At 39.3% G+C, this 16959-nt stretch overlaps 1 protein-coding gene across 4 annotated transcripts in view; it reads right to left on the bottom strand.

Annotated features, from left to right (window-relative positions):
* The window catches only part of LOC310965643 (calcium-dependent secretion activator 1), a gene marked incomplete at both ends in the record, with an annotated part of 320144 nt that overhangs the window by 37640 nt on the left and 265545 nt on the right, over window positions 1-16959 (bottom strand). For all 4 annotated transcript variants that reach the window (XM_083939356.1, XM_083939353.1, XM_083939354.1 and 1 more), the window contains 3 exons: window positions 5276-5383; window positions 12455-12487; window positions 16279-16362. In XM_083939356.1, coding sequence (XP_083795482.1) covers window positions 5276-5383; window positions 12455-12487; window positions 16279-16362 — 225 coding nt within the window. The remainder of the gene's footprint in view (window positions 1-5275; window positions 5384-12454; window positions 12488-16278; window positions 16363-16959) is intronic.

Below are 16959 nucleotides of genomic sequence, written 5' to 3'. Positions count from 1 at the left end.
CTTCGAGCGCTGAAATGGAGGCTTTCAGATCGACAGATAGGGCTTTGAACTCGGCGGATAAGGCTGTATGGTGCTCTACCCAGAGGTGAGTAATAGCCGCAATGCTAATCTCGCCACCTGCCTCGTCTGCGGTACTAACCTTCGCCCCCTGGTCTTTACAGTCTGTCTGGTCGTATACGTCGACATATTTTGGCCGTGTATCCGTCAAGCGTCAATACCAATATCGATTCCATTGAACAACGATAAATTATCATATCGAATTATCGTACAGCCCTAAAACACACTTCAAAACAACAGAACCAGTTGTTTTCTACACATACCACAGATCTGCTGCTTTGTGTGCGATATGTTTACCAGAAATGTTTTCCCCCAAAAAACAGCAAATTAATTATACATGCTCCCTGGATATTGTACCTATTCTGTCTGTATGTGTGTCCACTTTATTTTATTTTACAGAGTCATCCAAGATTCACTAACCCATGACTTTTAATGCTTCTGTCAAAGGTGGCTGGTGAAACATGTTTGTAAGTGCTATGTTGGTGGCTGCTAAGCCACCTCACAAAGTGATCTTTAGTACCCCTTTTTCAATAGATTAACTGTTGTTTCCTGACTCAGAAAGAGAGAGCGCCGCTTAGGATAATCCCTCCTCAAGATCAGCACAAATTGCACACAAACACCACGAGACAAAGGAGTAAACAGCGAGAAGCGGAGAGGATGGCGGCATAAAAATGTGTGAAAAGAGAAGCAGAGATGCAACTCAGTCCACTGTCGTTTTAGCACATTTTCAGCAGAAATCCTCCAGTTTGAACTAAGAGGAGGCTGAGCAGCCAGGCTTAGAGATATACTAATTGTTTTGGTGTAACTTGACCTCATCTCATGTAATGGGGGAAAACAGTGTCGGACTGTTTTGCAAGTTGATTACAGCTTGAGTTGATTACAGTTTGAGTTGATTACAGTTTGTCAGCTATGGAGAAGGAAAGTGATGCATAAGTACAGTTAGCTTCACAAAGTGAACAAAAGAGTCTGTATGAAATGTTGGCAGACTGACAGACAAGAAGCGCCGGAGTAACGTACTTTACTAGTGAGTTTGGTAGTTAAAGCTTAATCCATAAGAATTGAGATACGTTGTTTCTAGCTGCAGCTTTGGCAGGAAGATGTTACTGCATGTAAGTCTCTGGGACTTCATCTCCCAGAGTTCCTTTGGAAAACAAACAGTGTTGACTGTAAGACTTCAGTAGATTGGCAGTAAAGTCTCAGGTTTAATATGCAGAGTATAAATTCTTTATGAAGTCATTTAACGTTGATGGAGATGACTAACTTGAATAGGGATAAAATTATTCAATCATGTGGCTCTTCCAAACTTCCCAACATAATCAAATTCTGACATTGAAAGTGATTTCACCAAGGTTTTGACGCTCCAAACAGCGGGAGAGGGCAGTACCATCACCTGTTTTATTTGTCTGTGACTGTAACTGACATCTGACACTGAAATATGACCGCCAGCCAGTTCGACCCGGGCTGGACCAGCTGTTTGGAAAATCTCCCAACCTCCCAACGGCCAGTCCGCCCCCCCAGGCCTAGGACATGTACACAGCACACTCTGATGAATGACAAGGAGAGAGAGACAGGGCTGGGCGACTGGTAATAACTTTTAAAAAGTGGGTGAATTATTAAATCTCTGCATATCAGTTGGGGCCCTTGTGAGGGCGGGGCCTGTTTCAATTAAAACAAGTGAAACATATCTAAGGCCGCTACTGGATGGTATGTAAATGTCCACTGCCATCAGTATGAATGTGGCAGTAGAATAAAAGTGCCTTGAGTAGTCAGAAGATTACAAAGGTGCTTTATAAGTACTGTACATGTCCATTTACCATTACATGCTCCATTTGTCTGTTGATCCTCCATTGTGATTCAGCAGTAATGAAATGTTACTGCACTGGTAAGACGTATAAGAGCAAGCCTGACTGCAAATTCAGACTTGAATGTTCCGTCTATTGCACTTTTACTTGTCAGAAGTTGGAAGTTCCTGATTTCCGAGTACAATAGAATGCAGCATCATCAGCAGTGACAAGCTCCAACTGGATAAACCAACCGCTGCTGACTGACACTAATCACTAACTCAGGGGTGCATTTGAATATAGCCAGGGGATATTGCCACAGACACTCAGATAGTATTTCACGCCAAAGAGGCAAATACAAGTGCTTTCATTAGTGGGTCATATGATCAATCACTGTTCACAGTTCACTTTCCAGACTCACCCATAGGTCTATCATTACAAACACAATTTACCTTTACATTGTAGCAGAGATACATAATACCAAATATACCATAATATACTTATATGTATAAAACATCTTAAATTTTCCATTTGGTTAATATGCAGGCAAGATAACATTTTTTTCGGAATTTTATCTTTTTAGAATATTTGATGTCACTACGTTACTGTTTTACTGTTAATTCAATTCAATTCAATTCAATTCAATTCAATTTTATTTATAGTGCCAAATCATACTTTACAGAGTAGGTATAGACCACACTCTATGACTTATTTATGATTTACATAGACCCAACAATTCCCCCGTAGAGTATGGTGGCAACGAAAACCTTCCCTATTACAGGCAAGAACGTCGGACAGACCCTGCTCTATGGAGGACGGCCATCTGTCTTGACAAAATCAGCTTAAAAATAACAACATAGCTAAGGCCTCGTAAGCCCTAGCTGTAAGCTTTATCAAGGAGGAAAGTTTTGAATGTACTCTTAAATATGGGGACAGTGTCTGCCTCTCGAATAACACTTGGGAGTCGGTTTCATAGGAGAGGAGCTTGGTAGCTGAAAGGCTCTGCCTCCCATTCTACTTTTGGAGACTCTAGGAACAACAAGTAGCCCTGCATTCTCAGAGTGCAGTGATCTAGTCAGGTAATACGGTACTATGAGCTCTTTAAGATATGACGGAGCCTGACCAATAAGAGCTTTGTAGGTAAGGAGAAGGATTTTAAATTCTATTCTAGATTTTACAGGTAGCAAGTGCAAAGAAGCTAATACAGGAGAAATATGTTCTCTTCGATTTGTTTTAGTTAGTACACGAGCTGCAGTATTTTGGACTAACTGCAGACTCTTAAATACTTATTGGAGCAGCCTGATAATAAGGAGTTGCAATAGTCCAGCCTAGAAGTAACAAATGCATGGACTAGTTTTTCTGTATCTTTCTGAGACACAATGTTCCTAATTTTTGCAATATTACGCAGCTAAAAATATGCGGTTGTTAGTTTTATGTGAGAATCAAAGGACATATCCTGATCAAAAATAACACCCAGATTCCTTACTGTGGTGCTGGAGGACAACACAACATCATCCAGAGTAACAATGGGCCTCATTTATCAATCTTGCATGAAAACGGGCGCAGATCTGAGCGCAGAATTGGTCGTATGGCAGGACCCACATGTGATTTATGAAACATTCGTATCTGACCAATCTCAGCGTACGAATGAGCGGGCCTTGGTAAATGCGGCGGCTGAATTCGATCGCCATTAACATGTTACGCCCTTAAATATTCCTGGTTCGGAGGCCTCGCCCACTGAGGTCAAACATGGAGAGGAAGAACGCTGGTACAAAAAGAAACTTTTCCGACACACAGATCGGCATCCTGACATCCGAGATGGAGCAAAATAAAGATGTGCTTTTTGACAGTCTTAAGAGTAGAATAAACGGGGCCCATAAAAACGCTGGATGGAAAAGAATAACGGAAGCAGTCAAACCGAAGCAGCGCTCCGCTTTGACCCGTGTGCATGTGTGCGCACTGCTGAACCTGCGCTCCTGCTCTGTAGCGGGGTTTGCCAGCGGGGTTATTAGGTATACCGTGAGAGGATAACCTTTGTCACCTAGAAGAACCATACCAAGATGTTAATCATGGGATCCCCCTGGCCACCTGGCCACCACATTAAAAAGCGATAGCTTGGCATCACAAATCACCTGTACAATTATCGAGTGGTAGTTTTTGCGATTGATGAATGCGTAATCATTCATGGATGGTGCCTTCAGACGCACATGAGTACAATCAATTGCTCCAACCACAATTTTTATTTTTTTATTCGTTTTAAGTATCCGTTTTGAGCTGTTCTTAATATGTGACTGCTTATGCTTAATGACAGCTGAGGTTTGTTAATTATATTCAGCCAGATTTTGCTGTGCTGCACCGCAAGTACACAGGCTGAAATGTGCGTACACGATCTCAGACCAGACGTGAGATTTGATCGTAGCTCCCGCTCACGTCCAAGTTGATAAATGCCGAAGTTTGCCTGGAAATGGTCATACGCACGTTTTTCTGCCGTATGTTCGTTTGATAAATGAGGGCCAATATCTTTAGATATTGAGTTTCGGAGGCCTTTGGGGCCAAGTACAATGACTTCAGTTTTATCTGAGTTTAACATCAGAAAATTGCAGGTCATCCAGCTTTTTTTTAGCTGGAGCTCTATTGTTAGAGATGTTACTATTTACTGTGAGGTAACTTCACCAATATCATCAATTGTATCCAGACAAATATATCCATACAAGCCAAGTCCACAGCTAGAAAGGTTTTCTGCCATTTTGAATTGTGTCTAACTCAGTTTTGCTTCCTCTCCTACATATTTTGAGCAATCATCACCGAAAGTGGTACAAAACATCTCTCTTTTTCAGATTTTTTTAATCTTCCATACAGTTTTGATAGCTGTCTGTCATTTCTCCTGAACAATTTGATACCACATTTAGCCGACATGACAAATTTGGTGGCACTGTAGCAGCACCATCCTACCATAAAGGAAAGCCTCTCTGTTTGTCTGTGTATTCATGCATCTATGACTGTCTCACATATCTCAGGAACTGTTTATCCAGTCTCACTTGGTAGGTGTATTGCTGAGGACCCAAGGGAGTGCAATATTGAGTATGAAGTGGATTGGATGAGTGGTTTTCACTCGGAATGGGCACACACTCTGTACAGGCACGCTCCAAACTTGCACAGTTCTAGCAATTATAAAGAGTAAAAATAAACCCGTACCTCAATTCATCATGAGATAATATTATATTCAAATTTTCATTCTGAAAATGACAAAAACAGAAACTCTGGCTGTGTTGCACTTCAAACACTGTCACTGAGTTTGGTTCATTTTCTCTCTCTCTCTAGGAGTGACTTGGGTTTTTCATAATCTCCTTCTACAGATGATAACAGGTGGAGTAAATTAAACCTTTTTGTAACTAAGCTTCTCTTTGATGGAGGAGGCAGTGCTGTGGCTTACTTACATCAAATAGTCTCTCGATGTACACCTCCTCATTGACCTTCTCCCGTAGCATGTCCTGGGAATGACGAACAAATGTCACATAACCGTCAGCAACATCCATCCCTGGCTTCTGCAAAGGTAAGTAAAAGAGAGAGAGAAGGAAATATATGAGAAAATGCCATTGCTCAACTTTATCCTTTTCAACTGAAATGACATTTGCTATACACTGTATATACAGTGAACCCCTAAACAAAACATAACTTGATAATGAATCCTAGTGGAGACCCCAAAGATACTGAATATGTCTGGCTGAATGTGTATAACATATGTAGAATATTTGCATTTGATGGAATGGTGCAGTCATGAAAACTACAGGGTTGGACTGAATATTTCACTCAATGCAAACATCATAAAGCTTCAATTAAAAGCTGGGAGTAGCTGATACGAAATACATGACAGTTTTTTTCCAACTTAAAATACTCAACCGGAATTTATTGTCCTGCTTCATTCTGATCAGTAACTAATTCAGTACAAATACGTACAGATTTAAGAAAAAATAATAATGTTGCTTGTTTGCATATTTTTAGCCTTGTGAATTATTGTCACATCTGTTTTTGTGAAGATGCTGGTAAAGTCGGTGGCCACATTTAAATGTTGAATATAGTGGTTTGCATTCAATGATTATCTTGAGGATGTCAAGTGACAAAACATAGGTTTGAAGTCTTTGTGGCACACTCAATGCAACAGCACTGAAGGTCTAAAGTTGTGCTAATGTCACCTAGAGGCTACAATTTCCATTACACTTCATAAAAATTAAGAAGTTGCTGATGATTTTCTGATATATGTTAAATTGTTAATCTATGTCATTAGATGAGATGGTGGGGTTAATTAAGCATGAACATTCAAAGTTAAATTAATCTCAATCTGCCCAGTCGATTATGAGCTATCTTGTGTGCAGGAAATCTTGATAACGGATAAACGGTTAAAAGGTCATCCACAACATTCAGATAGGCTAGATTCTCTGGGGATCAGGAATATCCCTATTCCTGTTAAATCAGTGGATTGTTCTCGCTTTTAAACAATAGCTGTATTTTGACTATGCTAGCATCATGGCTATGGGGTGGCAGTATAATGCTGTTTATTTAAACATCAACATGTTATGAAAATTATGCGGCAGGATTGCAAACAAAGTCAATGAAAAGACATAAATAGAGAGAAGGGGCTGCAGACGCCACTCTCAGGACTGTTCCAGTTGCAGCCGCCACTCTGAGGAAGCAACAATCTCAGACAGGAAATGCACATACAAAATACAACATAAAATCATACTGACATGTCCGGTAAAGCAGCCTTTTTTTTGCAAAACAAATCACATTACATGGGTAAACATTGACCCAGCTCAAAGTTAAATACGCATAAAGACGATTGAATGGCCGTTAACAGTCGCTATCATCAGCATAGATATTAGGCAGTATTGCCTTACTCTACCTGCTAGTTAACTCTGTAGGCTATTCCAATGGTAACCATGGTAATGGTAAGCCGGATCAGCCATCAACGTTGCAGTAAATGGCTTAACCCTGGCACTGTATGATGACGTATGACAGTAGGAAATATTAAAACGGCAAAAATTCCACATCAGGAGAAAGGTTGCCATGGTGGTAGAGTCAGAAACACATAGGACTTTCACACAGGAGGAGTTTGCGTCCAGTGTGAGATTTTGATTTAATAGAGTTATAACATCCACAGCAGGTGTCATTTAACAGAATGAATAAAGCGTGTTGAAATAAAGTAGTGATGCATTGGCATACCAACATTATGTGCTACATAGAAGAATGTGAAAAAAATACATGTAGTACATGACTTGTTAATTTAATATAGGTCTGCATACAGAATAAGATCGCTTCACCAGAAGTGTCAGTACAATTTTATTTTGTATTTTTTGTGTGCATCTCCTGTCTGAGATTGGCGCTGACTCAGAGTGGCGGCTGCAACAGAAACTGTGCACACACATGTTGGAATAACGTTAAACTCTTAACTCTTCCCACTGACTATTTGTCTTTCAGAAGCTGTAATGAGCTGAGTTGTAAATCTAGAGTGAAGATGCTTGTTAAATGCTCTAGGTTTCTGGATGTGGTTGTAAAGTTTCCCAAGGCTATGATTATCCTAGAGCTCATTTTATACAAAAAATGCTCTCACCACAATGAAATGTCTCCTATGAGGACATACATCATCACACATGAAGACTCTCAAAGCAATTTCAGTCAAAAGCAACTGGACTTGGATATTTGTTGAGGAAGACGTTTCACCTCTCATCCAAGAGGCTTCATCAGTTCATGTACGCATCTGACTAGGCTGGGACTGGTCCAACTAACTGGTGTGGAGATCCAGGTATTTAACCTCTCACAAGGCCGATGATGTCACCGGGACCCTTTGTGCTCCAAGTGCCAACGACCATCATTAGAGTGACATTCATTGGTGGGAAGTTGGTTTCAACTTTGTTAGTGCTCTATTGAGTCCAAACGACAGTCGTTGGAGTCACAGGAGGCCATTTGCGAACAGTTGTTCTTCGAGGTTAGATTGTTGAATCTCCTGGGAAGGCTCTACCCCCAGGACTCAACCCCCTGCTTATATGGACTCCCAAAAATCCATAAAGATGGGGCCCCGCTCAGGTTGTGTGGTGTTCTTTCCTTGGGATTTACAAGTCTCTGTCTGAGTGTGTTACTCTGTTTCAAATACACAGGGATGCAGTGTTTGTTGAAGATCCTCCTGAGATTCTCTGATACCCCAGCCACAGTTCAAAGGAGTTCAAAGCCTTGTCCTCTACCTCCTCCATGTATAGACTTGCCACAATAGGGGAACCCATGGCACAGCCGTGTTTCTGTCTGTAAAAAGTGCCATTAAACTGGAAATATGTGGTCTGGTTTGAGATTTGTTCGGTTGTTTAAGGAGTTTACCCGCGTGAGCCGCTCTCTTACTGTGGCCAAGGCCTCCACAAGGAAGTCACGTCGTAGGATACCATGGGTTCATCTGGATCCATTTTTACATCTCGGACTTTGTTCACAAAGTCTATGGAGTTTTGGATGTGGCGTTGGGTGTTGCCCACCAGTGGGGCCAGAATATTGGCAACATGCTTGGCAACGTTGTTGGTAACCGAGTTTATGCTGCTGACAATGGGCCTGAGTGGGGCCCCTTCTTTATGGATTTTTGGGAGTCCATATAAGCAGGGGGTTGAGTCCTGGGGGCAGAGCCTTCCCAGGAGATTCAACAATCTAACCTCAAAGAACAACTGTTCACAAATGGCCTCCTGTGACTCCAACGACTGTCGTTAAGACTCAATAGAGCACTAACGAAGTTGAAACCAACTTCCCACCAACAAATGTCACTCTAACAATGGTCATTGGCACTTGGAGCACAAAGGGTCTCAGTGACATCATCGGCCTTGTGAGAGGTTAAATACCCGGATCTCCACGCCAGTTAGTTGGAGCAGTCCCAGCCTGGTCAGATGCGTACATGAACTGATGAAGCCTCTTGGATGAGAGGAGAAACGTCTTCCTAGACAAATATCCAAGTCCAGTTGCTTTTGACTGAAATTGCTTTGAGGATGACGATGACCTGGACAAATACGACTATTCACAGGCTCACTCATGATGACAACTGGAATTACTGAATCCACAAGAGTCTCATCTTGCCAATTTATCAAATTTAACACTGTTTATGAACCCCAGGATGCAGATAAATTCAAATACACAATTTAAGAATAGGCCAAAATAACACATTTGTACTGCATGAAACAAACCGGATGTTTTTTGCCCCAAACTGTCTGGCGTGTCATAAAGTGAACATGTCTGTAAAGGGGCCTTTGAAAATGGTCATGACAGTTTTTCTCTCACCAACATTTAGTCTAACTTTTGAGCATTATTTAGCCCCCTTTCTGACAAACTAGCATTGTGATTGGTACCAATGGATTCCGTAGGTCGCTGAGTATCTTATGATACCAATATATGCACTCTAACTTTAAGCTAGAAGCTGTTACAGCTTCTTGAACAGGACCCCATGACTGGGGTTGTACCTGGGGTGGCCAATCAGATTTCAGGGGTTGCCATGGTCCATCAGCCATCACTCTTGTTAGAATCAATGTATTTCACATTATTTACTTTAGGTGGAAGATCATTTTACACATTAAAATTGAGGTGTTTTTCCCAAAAAATATTCAGTTATTACAACCCATCCTCATCCCAACCTTTTAGCCTCACATACGCTTGCTGTTTTAAACACGGGGAACACATGGTTAAAATTACAGATTCAAACAAAACTACATGGAAATGTTAAGGAAACCAAACCACTTGCTTTGGTATAGATCAGGAAAAGTTATATTTGTTTGACCCATCCACCCATACACCACCCGACCACCTCTCTACACTTTGTCACGCTTAATTCTGCACTTGTTCTGAGAGTCTAATATTTCCAGAGAGGGGTTTACAGATGAAAGCCTGTTGGGTCGTACCAAACGCCAAGGGCTGTGAAAAAACAGAGATGTGTGTTACCCTGAAAAAGAGAACAGGCTGGTTATTATTTGAAAAAAATGAATGTTTGCATCTCCAAATAATTTACAAGGCTGCAGACTCAGGACTACAAGGCAGTAATGCTCTTCAGACAGCTCTTGTCAGAGAGTTGAGTCTGGCTGGGAACCAACACTCACAGTCTGGGCATGTGCAAAGTGAACAGGGGAACTAGAGACGCTCAGTTGGGTATGATGGGAAGAGACGATTATTAGGACACCTGCCGTTCTGACATCTTAAATATTCACACACTACTTCACGATTGTAACTTGCACTTTAGCTCTTTTTTTACACATATCTTATAACACACTGTAAACCTTTTTTATTTTCATCTTCTCTCTCTTTTATCCAACTCATACAGGTTCAAAACGTTACCAAAAGAACTCATCGCTAACTGCTACAAAACTTAGTTAACACATCTGCATTGACACTTACAATGTGTAAATGAGTCTTTTTTTAAAAGTTAAACTCTAATTTTGGACACAAAGGACACAATTAGCGTGCTGGGCTGGAAACTGCGACCCCTGCCAGTGCACACAGTGCCTCGTCACATTCACGGACAGGGCATTAATTTGAAATTTGCCATGTTGCTATGGCCTAAGTGTTGGCAGCTAATACAGATCTGATGCATACACACATACACAAACACAGATACACACACACACACACACCACCATTGACGCCCTGACAACAGAACGGGCATGTGTTGTACAACATGGACTCACAATGTGTACTGCACAGAGTGAGGCATGAGGCACGGACATTCGGGGGAGGAAACACAGGGACATTTGATGTGGAAATATGACAATCAGTGCCATCTGGATTACGATTCTACATGTGAAAGCATGGTTAAATATTTGCACATGCACAAGAAACAAACATATGGGCACAGGGAACAAAATGCCTTCATTTGGATCCTTCAATCCACTTTAAGCTTTTTATTTGAAGATTAAAGGGAAATGTACAATATATTTCCGTAGTTATAAATGCTATTTATGCTTTTCAACTTACTTTTACATAAATGATGAAGAGGTCTAACCACTGAGTGAATTTAAGTAACATAAAGGTTGCACAATAATATGAAAGGAAACCATTAAATTGACCAATTATTATATTATTGCAGCCCAGCGTGCTCAAGGTTATCTTAACATACAAGTCATTTGAATGAGCAAATGCATTTTGCAGGAATCTTAATTGCCAGTACCCTTTTTGTTTTGTATCAACATAATGAGGAGCCATTTATATTAGAGGGATCTTTAATCTGCTGTTTTGTGTTGTGCCACAGCATCTGCAAACATTCTTACCCTATTTACACCCTGTGTAGTTCCACCAGCACATTTCTTGTCAACACAATGGTGTTTACATTAAGTTTTTCCCAACATCGTGTATCTTTGAGGTCTCTTAAATGTGTTGAATATGTTTCCTTCTTCAAAAAACCAAATTTTAAGAATATTTCTAACCTTGCATTTTTACAACCATTTTTTTCTCTTAAGAATGTGGCCAGCTACATAGATTGGTTTTACTCCTGGTTTAGAGCTGATCAAAATGCAGGCCAGTCCACCTCCAGTATATTTGCGAGTCTCACAGTTAGGATAGGGTTAAAAAAAAAAAAAAAAAGTAAATATCACCAGGAAAATTCCCAACCTGATTACTGACATTACGGAAAATCTTTTTTATATAACAGGTTTACTGACTTTACGGCAAATATTTTTTGTATACGTTTTCTAAAATGTTATGTTTAAATATGCACCATTGGATAAAGTCACTAAATTCTTCTTTCATTTTGTTGACATATTAGAGTCAAAGATTTTTACAGAGGGGATTTAAAATAACTTATTTATTAATATCACTCCATAAATCACAAAATTCTGGCAACAGCCATAACTAATCCATTGTCTCCATGTTTTTAGGAATAAAATGTTGTATAAATCATGCTATGATCGATATATGAACAAAGTGAGATTACTGGCTCAGAATCAGAAAAAACTCATTTTGAGAAAAAAAGGACCTTTAAAGATATGGATTGTTGAATTCCATGACCATGCCATCCCAAGCTGATTATTGACAATCATCATTTGTAGAACAAGTTTTCTGAAATGTATGATGTATACTATGCATGTTTAAATTACGCAACTAAGGCATTATCTAATGCTAACTTTAGGTGAACGTTAAAGAGATATTTACACAAATCTCAAAATTAAACAGTGCATGAAAAACAATATTTTGGCCTGTAGTGCCTTAATTTTAAAATGTAATACATTTTCTCAATGTAATGAATAGTAAAGTATTAACATGAATTAATTATTGAATTAATTCACTTTAATATACAGTTTTCTTGTGTTTTTTCATTTGATCTCCTATAATATAAACTTCAGGCAACTAAATAATTTTGTTGTTATGACTCTGTTTAGATAACTCAAAGCATTATGACCTTTTTCCCAACATCTCTCTGAAAACCAAAGTGTTTCAGTTGTCAAACCTAACCACACATGAGATGCTGGACATGACTTTTACTCCAAAACAGATTTGACAAAACAAATTAGTCATGTCTAGGTTTTATAGGAGACAGGATTGGTTAATGGGATGGTTAAGACATTTAAGCTTTAAAGATTATACACACATAAAAAATAAAAAGCCTCACTTACAGGTACATCCACATACTTAGAGGCAGCTTTCACCTTGACATAAAGGAGAGAGAGAAGTGGGTGAAAAAACAGGACTCCAGCCGTAGCACCGTTTTTCAGAACAAAAGCAGCCGTGGTGAGACTGTGCAGCCAGTAGTTTAGTGTCTGCTGATGTGGCAACAGTGACTGGTGATTACAAGTGAAAAATTGCAGAATTTAATAATATGGCTTCTGTAATACTGTAGGACACCAGGTGAGGTGTTAAGATATTTGGTGCTCAAGGAGAATTCAAAAAAGTTCAACCTGTAATAAACATATTAAATACAGCAGGATTGATCAAAATTCAAAAGCATTTTTGTCAAGATGGTGATTCAACAAACAAGATCCAGAATTGATTTAACCCATGGTGACCCATGGTGACACCCTTGTAACACACACTTTGAATGTCCTAAAATCTTCCTTATACAGCTTTTTTGTTGACTTTTACTCATTAAGTCCCTAAGTGACATATTCTCAACGTCCTGGTGTGGTGGTAATGTGACAGTCATGTGACTGTGACAGGAAGTGACTTCCCAAAAATTGCATTTTGACATGTGCATGCAAGTGAAGGACCTAGCTCATTTTAAAAATCATTTTTTTTGTAACTAAAGGTGAGTTAAAACCAATTGAACAATTGTTATGCGTTAATAAGGTGTCCTGTATTACATTTAACTTAGTTTGACCATATTTCATGAACAAATTAATGTAGAACAAGTTACGAAAATATCGCTGTGACATATACGTCACATCGGGTGTTATCCTTAAAATATTCTTGGAAATTTTGATGTGACATATTTGTCACAATAACAAGAATGCTAATAAGCCGCTCAATTTAGCTACACTGTTTAAATTATTTTGAATTAATATATGTTATTTTGTGCAATTCAAAGTACAGTTGAACATATATAATTAAAAAATAATGATAAATTATTATGTTATTGATTAAATATATTACAAAACTATTTTTGCATATCAGTAAATAAAACAAACACAATTCACTGTCCTATGCTGGTCCCATTTGAATGTAGAAGGCTAATTTTTTAATTGATTTGTAGTATGACTGATAATAAGCACTACACTGTTGAGAATGCACTTGAGATCATCATGGGAGATGACAGTGAATTTGAAGGCTGTGACGACGATAGCTCGGATGAGGACCCTGATTACACTCCCAACAAAAAAGAAATGGAGAGGGATGAGTGTGGCGATTCAGACTCTAGTGAATCAAGTGATGTAGATGAAGTGCCACAACCAAACACAACTGTTGATGGAAAAAAACAGTTTTCTTGGAGAAAGAAATCTTTTGATGTCCCTGAGTGCACATACAAAGGACCAAGTGTCATCGCTCCAGACAATCCTCTTTCTCTCCTGGAGTATTTCAGAAAGTTCATAACACCTGACATGCTCGAGTTACTGATTGAAATTGTTTCAAATCTTACCATAAGGCTAAACTGCAGAAGATGCCTAACATATGTAAGAACTGAGAAACATGGTTCAAACATGGTGCTGATAATACAAAGGTTTTGTTTCCCTTCAGCATGTTTTGGTCTGTTGCACTATGTTTGTGGTCCCAAGTACATAAGTCTGTTGTTCAGGTTTCTACGGATACAGTAGCTTGTTGAGAGGTGCTCCAATGAGGCAATGTTATGTGATTGCCTTTATGAGATATGTTATGCGGTTCTATTCAGAATGCGCATTTTGTGACGAAAAACAGTCTTCAAAATGATTTGTTGTTAAACAGAATGTTTCCATGTTGTGGAAATGCAAATAAAAATGCAAATGCATGTTACTAAGTAGAAAAACTGTCATGTTGATTAATTTTCAATTAAGGAATACATTTACCATAAACGCCCACTGTGACATATTTGTCACATCACAGATCTTTGACATTAGGGGTAGTATTTGAAAAAAAACTTCAGAAATGTGTTCTTTGTGGTCCACTTGGTCTGTGTTATATCCCCCATATTTTTCCTTTAAGGAGAAATGGGTCCGGGTTCTTATGGGTTAAGAGGAGAACTTTGTCTGGGGGGCAGCACTAAAAGCATTGTATCCTAGGCATGGAAACATTAGGGTGCACTCATACTAGGCCCAGTGGTTGAGTGCCATGCTAAAGCACCCCTCCCTCCTCCCCCACTGGCCAGGCCCGGCCTGCACTCATACTTCTTCAAAAGATCTGGGCCACGGGACGATTGCTTCTTGCTTATACGTCATCACGTCATAATATGACACATGCAACGATGTCATCAAAATCCGTAGCTTTGTTTTTCAAAAGGGGTTCTGTAGACCTCAGAGTTTTTGTGGTTTTAAATATTTTAATCTGATCTGTTTAAACATTCCACCTCCACATCAGACCACCGCTCACTCTTCGGCATTCATGGGGGAAAGGTGCATATAAATCGACAGGACCGTCTTTCTTGCTCGTGCCTGTGCATGTGCAATCATGCCGTGATGAAGCCCACCTCTCTCAACCAGGCAACGGTCAGGAAGCGTGTCCTGTCTGTCGGTAAGGTTGCACTCACACTGATCAAACGATCTATACTTTAGCCGTGCATCCTAATTGGGCACAGTACAAATGCCAAGTGTGAGTGCGCCGTAAGAAACAATGGGCCCCTGGGCCTTGTTGACTTAGGAACAAGACACCCAAACTCAAAGAGTTATGTCTATTTTTACTTGTTCTATTTATTTTCGGTCATTTAACTTCTCTTTGTAGTCATTTTGCATTATTTGTGATGGCTTTGCATCCATTTCAAGCTGTTTTGCATCTGTGTATTCATATTGTGTTGTTTGTATGTTTGTGGTCATTTAGCAGCTATCTGTTATTGTTTGTGTTGTTTTTCAGTGACATTTTGTGAATCAGGACCCCTTTGGCCCCTAGGCCTGCGCCTGGTAGGCCTATTCAGTAATCCATCTATTATCCCAAGAAATGCCATTGAAAATAATGACAGTCATCAATGTATGAACATATTTATTTAAAGTTATAATCCGTAAGTTTCATCTAGTTATTGTTCAGTTCCTCCTCTATCTATCAAAGAGTGAGTTAAAACAATGGTGACTGATCATATGACCCACTAATGAAAGCACCTGTATTTGCTGCTTTGCCCAAAATACATTTGAGTGTCTGTGGTGACATTCCTGCACAAACTTCAAATGCAGCGCTCTATTAGTGACGCTTTTTATCAGTAGGCAGCGGTTGGTCTGCCTAAGTGGAATGAGTCACTGAACCGTATCAGCGTGTTCATCGGAATTGGAAATCGGGAATCTCTGAGTCAGGCTCGGTCTAATGTGTCTGACCGGCTCAGGTCCACTTTATTACGGCTGACTCACAATGGAGGATCAACAGACAAAGAAAGAAGACCATTCAACTTCCAGTCCAAAGAAAAATAAACAAAAAACGAATCTAAGTGAAGAAGGGCAAATAATCAAGAAGCATAGTGACTTTGAATGTGACAAGATGGAGGCTCTGAAAGAACAGGCTCACCTGCAGTTAATTCTTACTGTCAAAGAGGCCACTAGAAACAACGTATCTCAATTCCTACGGATTATAACTATAAAAAAGAAAAATATTTAAAATGTCTTATATAGTTTTTTACTATGTTTTAAAACTTAACGTGCATAAGGAATTAAGTATTACAAGTATGCCATAACAAGTATTACAAGTTAAACGTTGTTTCAAAGGAGTCTGATTATTCATGTTCACCTGGTGCCCTATGGAAAATTCTTCAAAAATGAATTGTCTGCTGTAATGTGTGTAGGAAAGTAAGCACAATGTATAGAAGCACTGTATATACAGTATATATGCTACTTACTGTGAAAGATAGGAAGGAAGAGAAGAGTGTTCCCTCATCATATCTGGAGAGCTTGGCTAACACACTCTCCAGGATGACCACAAACTGAGCAAGAGGAGAAGAATAAAAACAATGAATGAATCCAACCATCAGTACAACACAGTACAATCTATTTTTAATATGTAGTACTAAGAGTAAAAAAAGCTGACTAGTGTTAAAGTGTGTTAAATTATTTATACATTAACCTGTAAGCAGTAGTCTTTTTGGTCATGTATTAATCTTGGTAAATTTGAGTCTTTATTGCAGTTTAAAATACAGCAATATGTATGTCCAGTTGGCATTTTTTATGCTTTTAGAATAAATGAAAGATTACACGCTCCTCACTCCATGAGAAAATACTCCAGCATCTTTCCGTGAAAAAAACATGTCCATCCATTTTATTGTTTTGGGTCTCTTTGTGGTCTTTTTGAGTCTCCTTGAGGCTCTTTGTAGTTAATTTCTTTATGCCTATTTGGAGAACCTTTGGGTTCATTTTGTCTCACTTTGTTGTTGTTTTGAGTATCTTTGTAATTGGTTTGAGGCCTTGCAGTAATTTTCCATCTGTTTGTAGTCATTTTGAATCACTTTGTAGTTGTTTTGAGTTTCCTGGGGTCCGTTTCACAAAGCAGGTTTAGTGAAAACTCTGAGTCTGTTAACCCTGAA

Source organism: Echiichthys vipera, assembly GCF_963691815.1.
Source record: "Echiichthys vipera genome assembly, chromosome: X".
NCBI lineage: Eukaryota > Metazoa > Chordata > Actinopteri > Perciformes > Trachinidae > Echiichthys > Echiichthys vipera.
This window is presented reverse-complemented; position numbering and strand designations above follow the sequence as displayed.